The sequence below is a fragment of the Triticum aestivum genome, chromosome 7A, assembly GCF_018294505.1.
Source record: "Triticum aestivum cultivar Chinese Spring chromosome 7A, IWGSC CS RefSeq v2.1, whole genome shotgun sequence".
Taxonomy (NCBI): Eukaryota; Viridiplantae; Streptophyta; class Magnoliopsida; order Poales; family Poaceae; genus Triticum; species Triticum aestivum.
The window spans coordinates 488,207,611-488,221,979 of NC_057812.1; the positions used below are offsets into that span (position 1 = coordinate 488,207,611).

The 14,369-nt window shown below is 45.2% G+C and overlaps 1 protein-coding gene across 1 annotated transcript; it reads left to right on the forward strand.

Moving 5' to 3' along the window:
• On the forward strand, window positions 1–6,085 carry LOC123147723 (lipid phosphate phosphatase 2). Its single transcript, XM_044567021.1, has 7 exons — window positions 1–396; window positions 527–614; window positions 724–833; window positions 1,003–1,096; window positions 1,191–1,379; window positions 1,483–1,542; window positions 5,757–6,085. Exons 1-7 carry the CDS (start codon window positions 163–165, stop codon window positions 5,936–5,938), a joined length of 957 nt encoding a protein of 318 aa, XP_044422956.1. The 5' UTR covers window positions 1–162; the 3' UTR covers window positions 5,939–6,085.
• Window positions 6,086–14,369: the final 8,284 nt, after the last annotated feature.

A 14,369-nucleotide genomic window follows, 5' to 3' on the forward strand; every position in this document is an offset into this window, starting at 1 on the left:
AGCACCAACCAGCGAGTCAACAACTTCCCGCCAGCTCGTCAACGTCGTCTTCCTCCGCTCAAGAAATAGAAAACGCCCTCAACTCTCCTGTCCTCAGTGCTGCCTTTCTCGGGACGAGGAGGAGGCTGTGGCCTGTGTCAGGTGTCAGGCGTGCAGGAGAAGATGCCGCCGCCGGCGACCCCTGCCCCTAGCGCTACCGTGCACCCATGCTTGAGGACGCACGGAAAAGAGGTCGCTAGGCTGCACCTGTTCGACTGGATCGTGCTGCTCCTGCTTGTCGCCACGATTGGTTTGCTGGGCCTGGTCCAGCCGTTCCACCGCTTCGTGTCCCAGGACATGATGGCGGACCTCCGGTACCCCATGAAGCGCAGCACCGTGCCCGACTGGGCCGTGCCGGTACGGCACACATATACGCCCCATCTTCCGATGAAGATCATGCTCTGGGTTCCATACATCACTGATGAAATCGCAGCTGCAGTTTCCCGGAGTGAGCTTTGATTCTAGTAGTTTTGGGGTTTTCATGCAGGTTATTGCCGTCGTTGTGCCGATGGTTTTCATCGTTGGGATATACATCAAGAGGAGGAACGTCTATGACCTGCATCACGCCATCCTTGGCAAGTTAATTTCTCTTCTTACGCAAGCTAATTTGATTTTTCCGGGGCAGTGATCCCTCTGTGTGGTCACTAAGCTTATTTCTGACATGCGCACAATATTCCCAAGCAGGCCTCCTGTTTTCCGTCCTTATAACTGCTATCGTGACCGTTGCGATCAAGGACGCGGTTGGTCGGCCGCGCCCGGACTTCTTTTGGCGCTGCTTTCCCGACGGAGTGCCGGTGAGTTCATCCCACAGCTTCCTCAGAGCTAGCAGTAGTTGCTTTTTTCTCCTTCCTCACAACTGCAAAATTTACGCGATTTCTAGCTTGGGTAATAAATAGAACGGTGATGGGCTATCCATCTGTAACTCTGAGCTAACGATTTATCTACCTGAACGCCCGATTTTAGAAGTACGACAACGTCACCGGAGATGTGATATGCCACGGTAAACCAGGCGCGATCAAAGAGGGGTACAAGAGCTTCCCGAGTGGGCATGCTTCAGGTAATTGCCGAAAGCCGTTCTCTGAATCTCTGACGCCCGCAAAAAAAGCCTCTCACTCTTGCAATGGCTGGCTGTCTTTCTTGTCCTTTTCAAGGCGCATTTGCTGGGCTTGGATTCCTGTCATGGTACCTGGCCGGCAAAATGAAGGCTTTTGATCGAAGAGGACACATCGCCAAGCTCTGCATCGTTCTTCTGCCTCTCCTTTCCGCGACGATGGTTGCGGTATCGCGGGTGACGGACTACTGGCACCACTGGCAGGATGTGTTTGCTGGTGGAGTCCTTGGTAGGTGTCAAATTCAGTTCAGTTACTTCCCGTCTACTGTAACTCTGATGATTCCTGAATTAAGATCACACAGCCGCTGATTGTGCTTCGTACAACTCCGCAGGATGGGTGGTTGCTTCATTTTGCTACCTTCAGTTCTTTCCACCACCCTACAGTGAACATGGTATGATCCATAGTTTCATATGTATATCAGAGCAATAAAGTTTTCTTTCTTCTTATTTAGAAAAATATATCATGTGTCTACTACCGCCCAAGTGGGCTTGAAGACGTCTGCAGTTACCATAAAACACACGACTAAGCAAGTCTTTCTCTCCTTTCATCAACCTATAGTCAAAGGGATAGCATTCAGGAAATCAATAGTCAAAGGCGGCTAGCATAGGTGGACATATGAAAAGGCAATGGGCCTGTCCTTGAATCACCAATGCATATCGTTTCTAACAAAGATAGTCTATAAAAGTGAAACTTTTAATCACTAGCTAATTTATGCCGTATTTTTTTTTAAACCAGGCAAAAGATTTGCCATTTTCATTAAATAAGAGAGGAGGTTCAGACATATGTCGCAACGCGACCAAAAGAAAAGACTACTCTCGCAACATGAGCCTACTCAAATGCTTGGCCCCAGCCAAAGTCCACAGGCGGGCCTCCTCTTTAATTCTTGTGACGATAATTGTGGTCGGAGTCGCGGCGTTGCGAAAAATTCTGGCATTTCGTTCTTTCCATATCTCCCATGAGACAAGCATCATAATGGAGCCAAGAGCCTTTCTGTTATGATCCGCGTTGCTCACCGCCTTTTGCCACCAAGTTCGAACCGAAACTTCATTTCACCAAATCATCGGTGAGCAGTCGTGGATTCCCAGCCAAATGGTAATCTCATTCCAAACTCTATTCGTGAATCTACACTGAAATAGCAGGTGGGCAGCAGACTCTTGAACTTGCTTGCAAAGGGGGCAAAGGTTGCAATTGGGCCATCCCCGCCGAGACAAGCGATCGGCCGTCCAGACTCGGTTCTGGAGAACTAGCCAAGCAAAGAACTTGCATTTGGGAGGAGCCCACGTCTTCCAGATCATGGAAGTATTGGTACTGTAGGTGAGTCCCGCAAATTGCGCCAAGTAAGTCGAGGATGTCGTGTACTCTCTGCTGGTAGTGAATTTCCACGAAATAGTGTCTTGTCTATCTTGGCTTAGAGTGACACCGGCAACCATCTCCCAGAGGTTGGCGAACTCCTGTAAGTGCGTCAAGGTGAGGCCCTGTGTGGTGTTGATCTGATGGATCCAAAAATTGTTGTCCAAAGCCTTGCTAACCACACAGTTCCTCCTTTTTGAAATCTCAAAGATTTTAGGCGCGATGTCTTTGGGTCGAAAACCATTCAGCCAAGAGGATTCCCAGAAAATAGCCTTGTTGCCATCACCAATGGTAACCGTCGTGGCCGCCGCAAAGAGATCTTTATCCTTGTCAGAGCAAGGCGTTCCCATCCGAACCCATGGTTTTGGCGGATCCGCCCACTCAAACCACAACCAACGGAGGCGTAGAGCAGTAGCAAATTTCTCCAGGTTGAGCACACCTAGACCCCCATGAACTTTGGGCTTGCAAACTAGATCCCAGTTCACCTTGCACTTGCCTCCCGTCACCTTATCACATCCTGCCCAGAGATAGGCACGTCTGAGACTATCAATCTTTTTCCTCACTTCTACAGGTAGGTCCAACGGGGTGAGGTGATATATCGCAATCGCCGTAAGGACAACCTTGACCAGGACGATGCGCCCCGGGGTAGCCACATGTATGGCCGACCAGGGCGGGAGCTTGGCAGCCACCTTATCTTCTAGATATTGGAAGTGGATGCGCTTTAGTCTTGCAACCGTAAGCGGTAGGCCAAGGTATCTCATGGGAAAGGTGGCCCGGACCACCGGGAAGGCCTGAAGAATCCCATCCAAATCGATGTTGGCACAACGGATGGGAGCCACATGACTTTTGTTATAATTGGTGGCCAACCCGGTAACTTCACCAAAAGAGCCGAGCGTGGATGCCAAGAACTAGATATCTTCCTTGATAGGAGCAACAAAGATGGCCGCATCATCGGCATACAGAGAAGCCCGCGTGGGGTTACCCCGGAGGGGGCGTAGTTTGCCTTGCTCAGTCGCCTTAGCTAAGATGTGATGGAGCGGGTCAATGGCCAAGACAAAAAGGAGGGGGGATAGGGGATCCCCCTGCCTAAGTCCACATCCGTGCGAAATGGGTCCCCAGGCACCCCATTTAGAAGAACTCTGGACGAGGCCGTGGATAAAAGGGCGGAGATCCAGTCTCGAAAGCGGCTTGGGAAATTATGATGTCTCAATAAATCCATCAAGTAGTCCCATCTAACCGAGTCAAACGCTTTCTTGATGTCTAGCTTGAAGAGCAGGGTCGGTGATTTGTTGCGGTGAAATCGACGTGCCAAGTTTCGGACATACATAAAGTTATCATGTATGCTTCTTTTCTTGATGAAAGCACTTTGCGTATTGAAAACGAGGTCAGACATGTGAGGAGCAAGACGTGTGGCCATCATCTTTGCAATGATCTTGGCAACCGCATGGATGAGGCTTATGGGCCTAAACTCAGAAATGTCCTCTGCCCCCTCTTTCTTTGGAATGAGGGCAATATTTGCTGAGTTGAGCCAGTGGAGGTTGGAGATGTGGAGGGTTGAGAAGTTGTTGATTGCTCTCATAATGTCCGGCTTGACGATGTCCCAACATTCCTTGAAAAACACTCTGGTGAAGCCATCTGGCCCCGGCGCCTTATCACCGGGGAGATTATTGATGGCTGCGTGGACCTCCTCTTCGGTGAAGGGGTTGCCTAGCTCTGCAAGATCAAGAGCCGAATGCGGAATGCAGTCCCAGTTGAAGTCCTTGGTACGCGGGGGGCCTTCCCCATGGCCTTAGAAAAGTGTTGCTGGATGATTTCTTTCTTGTGGTCATGGTGTGTGCCCCACCCATTATTGTGTTTGAGACGGTGAATGAAGTTCTTCCTTCTACGGTGATTGATGCGGAGGTGAAAAAAGCGAGTGTTAGCATCTCCCTCTTTGAGTAACGTGATTCGTGAGCTTTGCCTTTTCCGTGCTCGTTCAAGAACCGCCAAAGCAAGAACTTTCCTTTTCAGCTCCTTTCTAAGGTTCCACTCAGCCGGGCTGAGTGTCCTTAGCTCTTGCGCGACGTCAAGGCGAAGAATGATCTCGAGAGCCATGTGGAGTTGGACTTTGTGGTTAGAGAATATAGCCTTGCTCCAGGTCTGCAGTCGTTGGCTCGTCCGTTTAAGCTTGTGGAAGAGTATCTGGTATGGCTCCGTGTGGGTCATCTCTTCATTCCAAGCATCAGTGACCGTTTTCTTGAAATTAGGCATCCTGATCCAGAAATTTTCAAAGCGAAAGGTTTTTGGTCGTTTCGGGCCCTTGTCGCAAGTTAGTAGCAGCGGGCAGTGATCGAAGAGCGAGGAAGATAGTGCATGAAGGATGTGAGAGCCAAAGTCAACATCCCAATCATCATTACAGAAAAAACTATCTAACTTGCTTAGTGTCGGGTTGGCCTGCTCATTGCTCCATGTATATTTCCTATTCTGTAGATGTATCTCTTTTAGCTCACATGAGTTGAGGGCGCTTCGGAAGCGAACAAGGCGACTACGGTCAACGTTAGAGCGGTTTTTGTCGCAGGCACGGTAAATCTGATTAAAATCACCTGCGACGAGCCATCTTGTACCCTGTTGTGGCTTCAGGCTTAATAGCTCTTGGAAGAACGCATCTTTAAGGTTGCTTCTTATAGGTCCGTAGACCGAAGTGAATTTGAAGGAGGTGCTGGTGCTGACCAGGGTGATTTTTGCAGAGATACTAAAGTTTCCAACAGAAATATTGTCCAACTTGATGTAATCTTCATTCCATAGAAGAAGAATCCCCCCTTTTGTTCCATCCGCCGGCTTCTCAGCAAAGTTCTTCAGTCTTTGGCCACCAAGGAAAGATGCAAGGAATGGGTCGACCACTGACAATTTCGTTTCCTGGAGGCACACAAGGTTGCACGGGGTAGCAGCAATGGTCTCGTGGACGGTGGCGCGACGATTTGGGCAGTTAAGACCGCGAACATTCCAGTTTAGAACTGAGAGACTTTCATTCATTGCAAACATAAGCTACATCATTGCAAGCACGCGGCGTACACATTAGCCTTGCCAAGGCAACATCATTAGGTAGCAATGGATCATTGCTACAAACAGGCACCACGAACACTACAGACATGTCTTCATAACTTAGACAACTAATCATAAGACATGTCTTCATAACATGAACTTATGCCGTATTTTATAATGTAATCATAAGACCAACAAATTACAAAAGTTATTTCATGAACTGTTGAATAACAGGAGTTTGGCCTCATGCGTACTTGGAGCACATTCGTCGTCCGGAGGGTGAAATGCATGTGCAATCAACAACAAACTCGAATATGCACCATAACTCACTGCCACTTGATCTTTCTGGATCAAATGAGACGAGAACCACCAGCCATGCACTGGATTCCATGGAAGAAGGGAGCAGAGATCAGTGACAGATGAATGCAAGGTTTCCTCTTATTTATTTCCTTTTCTTTTGTATTACAGGCTGACTTCATACCGTGGCACTACGTTAAAAAAAGGTCAATAGTGACCGGCCATTAACCGCCAATAGCAAAATTATAAGTGAGGAATTTCATGAATGCAGACTGGGTATTTCTTTCGGTCCATTTCTTTCGCCATTAATTGGCTAGAATTAATTGGCCTCCCGGTACATTTCTTTCGCCAACAAGTTTTGGGAACCTTCTAAAAGTTTCCCACCGGTTTACTAGACTGGGTATTTTCTACATGGTTTTTGTTCGGTTTTTTGTTGGTTAGTTTTTTTTTCATTCTATTTCCAATTTTTCTTTTCCCCTTTTCCAAAATATGATTTTTATGATTTTCTGTAGTTTGATAAAATTTCAAAATTTTTGAACTTTTTTTGCAAAAAAATTCGAACTTTCTTTTCGAATTTGTGTACTTTTTGTATTTCAGTTTCTGATTTTTTTTTCAAATTTTTGTTTCTTGAAAAATTTGTGGATTTTTCTCTACTTCATGAACTTTTTTATTTAAATTTGTTAACTTTTTAAAAACTCGTGATTTTGTTAAATAATTTGCAAACTTTTCTCAAATACGCTATCTTTGTATCTAGATTTGTGAACTTTTATCAGATTCGTGATTTTTTATAGAAAAAGTCATGAACGTTTTCTAAATTTGTGAACTTTTTTTAAAATCCTGATTTTTTTTAATTTATGAACATACTTTGTTATCGCGAATTTTTTCAAAATTTTGAAAAGGCAACGGTGAGTGGTTGAGGATCAAAATCAACTGACGACCAAGGTAGTGAAGATCGATTGAGCGAGCCTGCTATGGAGCGATCGAGCAAAACGATCGATCGAGCTTAATGATGTCGTATAGGAGGTCTCCATGTTCGAGGGGTTGCACCTTACTTTGTTTTTAGATCAGTCGGAGCTGCTGAGTAGGCGCCCTTGCGGTGACAATGACGCAAGATGGGTTTTCGGTTCCGACGCTCGCTCAGTGCAGGCCCAGCGCTTTTCTCCTGTAACGCTCGTCGATAGACTCGAGCTGCTTGGTCGCTAGCGTGTGCGATGGACTATTTTGCATTGGCCGATGCAAGGCGCTTGTTTGCGGTGTAGGCTATCTCGGTTTTAGTCGATGGTGTAGTGGGAGTCATTGGCTCGGAGAGGAGTGATGACGATGACATCGGATTGCAACCTCGACAGTGCTTTTCTCCTCGGCGGGGTGTGTGTGTTCTTGTCTGGTTGCTAGATCGTCGGGAGTGTGTTGTTTTTGCGGGCATGTTGTACCGGTTTTCGCTCGGGTTTTTTTTAATTAACCGGGCAACTCTTTTCTTTCTTAACGAATTTGAGATCCTTTTGGGCCGACTTTAAAAAAAATTGCATGAAAAGAAAGAAAGATACTGAGCGGAAGGGCTCTGAATCTTGATTCTGAATTCCTTTCCACCGTCTCCGGTCCATTCCTCGTTGATCCCTTCCTAGTCAATATATATGTGGAACCGTCTTGCGCCATATGTACTGATTCGAGAGGCATGGTCCGTTAGCGCATTGGACTCGAAACCCAAAATGTGCTAGCTGACAAAGAAAAAACTGTATATAACCAAGACATATTGGCTCTGAGTGGTTGATAAAAGGACTCTAAATTCTTTGGATAAAAGCCAAAAGGACTGGAAATCCCTTGAGTGCCAAGTCCATGCCTCGTTGACCACTCCTAGTCAAAGCCGCTGCTGTACTTCTATATTCGCTCTTGTATCCTGCTCGCATGCTAGACGTGCTGCTCGTTCATGGATCATTCTGTGCAGCGACGCCCGTTTGATTGATACCGACGACATCCTCGACCAACGAAGCGGCAGCGACGCCACCGACACCGGCGCAGCAGCCTCTGCCTACGCGGCAAAGTGCACCACCGTTGCACTGGAATTAATTTCGCCCCTGGTCCTGGTGGGGAGTATATACTGTAGTGCTAGAGCGAAATACGTCATCTGCTGATCGAATCTTCTTCTGGCACATCAACCGTTTTATACAGGCATGCCCTGGATATTTGGTAAAATGGATAGAATATGCATACAACATGGGCTGAAGAACATGATTTTAGATCTGGAAACCGGCCAGCCAACCAAGAGAATGCCTCGACAACGATCCACGAAATGATTGGCCCCTAGATGCACATGACTGGCACGAGATGTGCCAGGACTTGGGACTCTGCCCAGTCTGGATTCGCTCTTTTGCCCACATGCTCATGGCCATGCCAACCAACTTATGCCCAACACATGTGGATTTCTCCGATGCAGAAGTATGTAATCGTACATGTACCACCCTGTTGTCATGTGAATTTCTTGTAGTTTAAGCCTCCGTAAGTACACAAGTATGTTTTTCCTGGCGCTCTGGTCCCTTAGCAAAAACCAAAAAGGGCTTCAAAAAAAAGTTTTTTCTACCTGTAATCATTTATCGACAATAAAAAACCTCAGCAGCGCTCGCTTAATCAGGTTTTGTTTTTTGCGATGGGCTTAATCAGGAATGTTACCGTGGAGCCTGCATGAAACTCAAACCTTGAACCTCACGTTTCAGGCGAGTCTCTCCTCTCTTAATGAATGAAAGCAGCGCTCTCGCTGCATTTCGTCAAAAAATCTTCAGCGGCAAAGGAACTACACCCCGTGCCCGGTTCAAAAGAAAAGTCAGTGATCGACACGGGAAGAACTACTTTTGGCACTCCTGGACATACCACGTGAAAATCATTGACGGATATAGACGTAGTACTAGCATACTGTGGGTTAATGTTTCTCCCCTCATGTAAAACCTTGGTCCGCGTAATTCATCCAGAAGTTAGAAAATGTTGTTTCAAAAATAAATAATGCAAATTTACGACGGTAAGATGAAGAAACATCTCCTTTTAATGCAAATTTACACGTGCTACATAGTCAATCATCTTTTCAAAATAAATAAATTGTACAGCAGTCTCTGTTGAGGTAACAATCCTGACAATGAATACTACATATACGAAAGAGAGGCAGAGCCTTGCTACGGCACAGGTGTAACACTCGGCGTTTACAAATTCAAACCCCTCTCAGAGGAGGTAATTGCCCTACATCTCGTGCTCTAAGACTTGTTTTCTTTTGGGGTGTGTGATTACAGAGAGTGCTTAACCCTTGCTTAGGAGGAGGAGGACGCCTTATATAGAGTGTGTCACTGCTCCCTTCACTCCCACGTCGCCAAGGTGATTAATGTTGATAGCTATGGCAGTTACAAGAGTAAATAGCTACAACTACGGCTGTTACAGGTAACTGTAGCCTTGACTATATTTAAAGGCTTGTTTAAGACTACTCGATCGTTGTAGCTCCCTCGTTGTCCCTTCATCTTCCTTTTTTCGACTGGTGATGGTCGGGCCGACTAGAGGGAAGGCATCCGAGTGCCATCGGTAGGGGTGGAAAGTGGTAGCGAATAATCCGAAATATCCGATATTCGTATTCGAGAAAATGCCTATTCGTATCCGAAACATCCGCATCCGAACCAAAATGGAAATGAAAATTATCCGTATTCGAATTTATTAAACAAACAAAAAATAAAATATGGTAGGAGATTTTGACACAAATATGGATATGGAAGTGGATATATCCGTATCTGAATAAGATTATGGGAGGTAATTTTTAAAATTCTAGGCCAAATATTCCAATTATCCAACATACAAGCCAAATAAGCGGTCGAATTTTACTCTTTATATGATTAAACTTATAAATTATTATGCATTACAATAGTATTTATTCATAAACCTATTTATCATTGACTTATTGTATGTCACAAGTTGATTATTTTAGGTCACATAGCTATCGACTAATTTACTTAAGCAATATGTTGATATTATTCGTATCCGTTCCGAATCAAGAAAATATTCGATACGTATCCGTATTCAAATAATATCCGAGCCGCATCCGTATCCGATAACATCCGTATTCGGATTCGTATTCGTTTTGAAAATATGAAAATGAAAGTGGTAAGAGCACTATCCGATCCGCATCCGATCCGTTTCCACCCTTAGCCATCGGTGCATCCGAGTGGACTTCCTGTCTTACACATCCGAATGTGTCTACGGTCCACGGACCTACCAATGATGGTGTGGGGCCCTAGGTGGGCCCTAGATGACAGTTCCTTGACCCTATCTGTAGTAGGTGACCTCATCATTAGCCCCCGAATCGGTTGAGGTTTCGTTGGGCAAACGGAGTGAGCTTTTCGGTTCAGTCCAAGTGCTTCAGTGGCACTCGGAATATGTTTCCGAATAGTAGTCCATCGTGCCTTGGACGAAAACACGACGGACTCTGGACTAAAGCGTTCCCCAGGTGATTGGGTGTTGTTGATCGCCGAGTAAAACTTGGTGGCATTCATATGTCTCTCAGGAGAGATAGACTTGAGGTCCGAGTGTGGACATGCCATAAAAACCCGAGTGGCGACGCCGACGCGTGGTCGGACTCTCCGGGGAGATGCCACGCCTTATCCCAGGGGAACGCCAACGCAGGCCATCTCCGAGTCCAAGTTTATGAGGCATGCGCCTTGGGTCCTAGTGGAAGGGCCAAGTCAACCCGCGGAGGGGTGTCAAGATCATCTCATAGCAAACCTGAAGGTGACTTCGGTCGGGTGTTTTACGTGTCCGAGTGCACATGGGTCACCGCGGAGGGTGGTCAGTCGAACTGACAAACGTCCTTTAGGAAAGGAACGGTGGGTAATCAATCGGATTGATTCACCGCAGAAATTCCGGGATTCCAAATTGAGTGTGCGTGCGTAGAAGCGGTAACGTCGTGGCTTAGTGGGGAAAGTGGGGCATGACGCCTCAATTTTTGACCCGCAAATCCGCTACGTATCGTGGTTTCCTTGTGCACTTTGTCGCTATTATATTGGTGTCGTCGATCCAGGGATCAACTGTTGAGGATCCTGGGAGCGATTTCACCCGCGGTATAAGAGATTTCGGGGCTAGGGTAATTCCCTCAGATCCCCTTTTCCTCTTGTCTCCTCCGCTTCTCTTCTCCACCCGACCGCTTACCCTGTGTGCCAGAGCACTCGAGGCCATGGCGAAGGACTCCACGGCGAAGGTGGAGATGGCAAAAAAGGCCAGGAAGGCCATGTCGTCGAGCTCGGGTCCTCCAGCCGCCAGCGCTTCGGGGGATTTGATCCCCTTGCAGCCTCGGCAAAACGGCTGGAGGACCTCGCAGAGGAGCTCATTCCAGCGGATCGGTGGAGGCATCCGAGGGCGGGAGAGGTCGAGCCGGCCTCACAGGAGGACGAGCGCGTCCTCTTGGTGACCCACATCGAGCGAGGTTTCTCGATGCCTCCTCACCCCTTCTTTGGGGCTTTTTTGGATTACTTGGGGCCACAGCTCCCGCATCTCCCTCCAAATGTTTTTGTCTACCTCCCAGCCTTTATCTCTCTTTCTGATAACTTCATTGGTTGCTGATACGTTTCCAACGTATCTATAATTTTTTATTGTTCCATGCTATTATATTATCTGTTTTGGATGTTTTATATGCATTTATATGCTCTTTTATTATTTTTGGGACTAACCTATTAACATAGAGCCCAGTGTCAGTTCCTGTTTTTTCCTTGTTTTAAAGTTTCACAGAAAAGGAATATCAAACGGAGTCCAAATGAAATCAAACTTTCGCGATGATTTTTCTTGGACCAGAAGATATCCAGAGGACTTGGAGTGCATGTCAGGAAAGCCACGAGGCGGCCACAAGGACGGAGGGAGCGCCCAGGGGGTAGGGCGCACCCCCCACCCTTGTGGGCCCCTCATGACTCCACCGACCTATTTCTTCCGCCTATATATTCTCAAATATTCCAAAACCTACCAGGAGAGCCACGAAAACACTTTCCACCCCCGCAACCTTCTGTACCCGTGATATCCCATCTAGGGGCCTTTTCCGGCCTCCTGCCGTAGGGGGATTCGATCATGGAGGGCTTCTACATCAACACCATTGCCTCTCCGATGAAGTGTGAGTAGTTTACCATAGACCTACGGGTCCATAGCTAGTAGCTAGATGACTTCTTCTCTCTCTTTGATTCTCAATACCATGTTCTCCTCGATATTCTTGGAGATCTATTCGATGTAATACTCCTTTTGCGGTGTGTTTGCTGACATCCGATGAATTGTGGATTTATGGTCAGCTTATCTATGAATATTATTTGAATCTCCTCTGAATTCTTATATGCATGATTTTATATCTTTGCAAGTCTCTTCGAACTATCGATTTGGTTTGGCCAACTAGATTGGTTTTTCTTGCAATGGGAGAAGTGCTTAGCTTTGGGTTCAATCTTGCGGTGCTCAATCCCAGTGACAGAAGGGGAACCGACACGTATTGTACTGTTGCCATCGAGGATAACAAGATGGGGTTTTCATCATATTGCTTGAGTTTATCCCGCTACATCATGTCATCTTACTTAATGTGTTACTCTGTTCTTATGAACTTAATACTCTAGATGCGGGCAGGAGTCGGTCGATGTGTCGAGTAATAGTAGTAGATCCAGGCAGGAGTCGGTCTACTTGATACAGACGTGATGCCTATGTTCATGATCATTGCCTTAGATATCGTCATAACTTTGCACTTTTCTATGAATTGCTTGACAGTAATTTGTTGACCCACCGTAATAATTTCTATCTCGAGAGAAGCCTCTAGGGTAACCTATGGCCCCTGGTTCTATTTTCGATCTACAATTTTAATTTCCTATTTACTTCCTTTGCAATCTTTTACTTTCCGTTCCATAAACCAAAAATACCAAAAATACTACTTTACCTTTATCCATCTCTATCAGATTTCACTTTGCAAATAACCGTGAAGGGATTGACAACCCCTTTATCGCATTGGGTGCAAGTTGGTGTTTGTTTGTGCAGGTACTCGGTGACTTGTGCGTTGTCTCCTGCTGGATTGATACCTTGGTTCTAAAAAATGAGGGAAGTACTTACTCTACTTTGCTGCATCACCCTTTCCTCTTCAAGGGAAAAACCAACGCAAGCTCAAGAAGTAGCAGGAAGAATTTCTGGCGCCGTTGCCGGGGAGATCTACGCCAAGCCAAGACATACCAAGTAACCATCATAAACTCTCGTCTCTCGCATTACATTATTTTCCATTCGCCTCTCGTTTTCCTCTCCCCCACTTCTAAAATGATTTTCGAAAAGATTTGCCTTTTCTTCACCCCTCTTTCATTCGTCTTCTTCGCTTGCTTTTTTGTGTGCTCGTGTGTTGGATTTCTTGCTTTGTCACAATGGCTCCACCAAAAAGCATTGATCCTCACCTTAGGAGGTTGGATGAAATTGAAAATAATGTTAGAAGTTTCATGTCTTTGCAATTTGAGCATAATAATTTCTTTAGAAATGAGCTCAAGGAGCAGAAAAGTTTTATGGAATACATGAATAAAGAGCTTGATAATATGTCTAAGGAATTTTATGGCCTAAGATCTCAGTTTGCTCATATTGAAATTTTAGTATGCCAAATTTCTGACAAGCAAGCTACCTTGGTAAATAAGATGGCCGCTAAACCAGAATCTTTAAATAATGATGAAGATCTTAAAGAGATTGATGTGAGTCCTATTCAATCTTTGTTTTCCAATATAAATATTGATAAAGATGGGACCGGAGATGAGTCAACATTAGTTAGAAGGCGTCCCAATGATTCGGAGTTTTTAGATCTTGATGCAAAAATTGATAAAAGTGGGATTGGAGAGGTCAAAACTTGAAGTAGCAATGAACCTAATCTTTTGGATTTCAAGGAATTTAATTATGATAATTGTTCTTTAATAGATTGTATTTCCTTGTTGCAATCCGTGTTGAATTCTCCTCATGCTTACAATCAAAACAAAGCTTTTACTAAACATATCGTTGATGCTATGATGCAATCCTTTGAAGAAAAGCTTGAATTGGAAGTTTCTATTCCTAGAAAACTTTACGATTAGTGGGAACCTACTATTAAGATTAAGATTAAAGATTATCAATGCCAAGCTTTGTGTGATTTGGGTGCTAGTGTTTCCATGATTTTAAAAACTCTTTGTGATGTGTTAGATTCTCGTGAATTTGATGATTGTTCCTTAAATTTGCATCTTGCGGATTCCACTATTAAGAAACCTATGGGAAGGATTACTAATGTTCTTATTGTTGCAAATAGGAATTATGTGCCTGTAGATTTCATTGTTCTTAATATAGATTGCAATCCTACATGTCATATTATTCTTGGTAGACCTTTCCTTAGAACGATTGGTGCAATTATTGATATGAAAGAAGGAAACATTAGATTTCAATTTCCGTTAAAGAAATGCATGGAACACTTTCCAAGAAAGAAAAATAAATTTCATTATGAATCTATTATGAGAGCCACTTATGGATTGCATGCCAAAGATGATAATATCTAGATCTAGGGCGTGGAACAATAGCGCT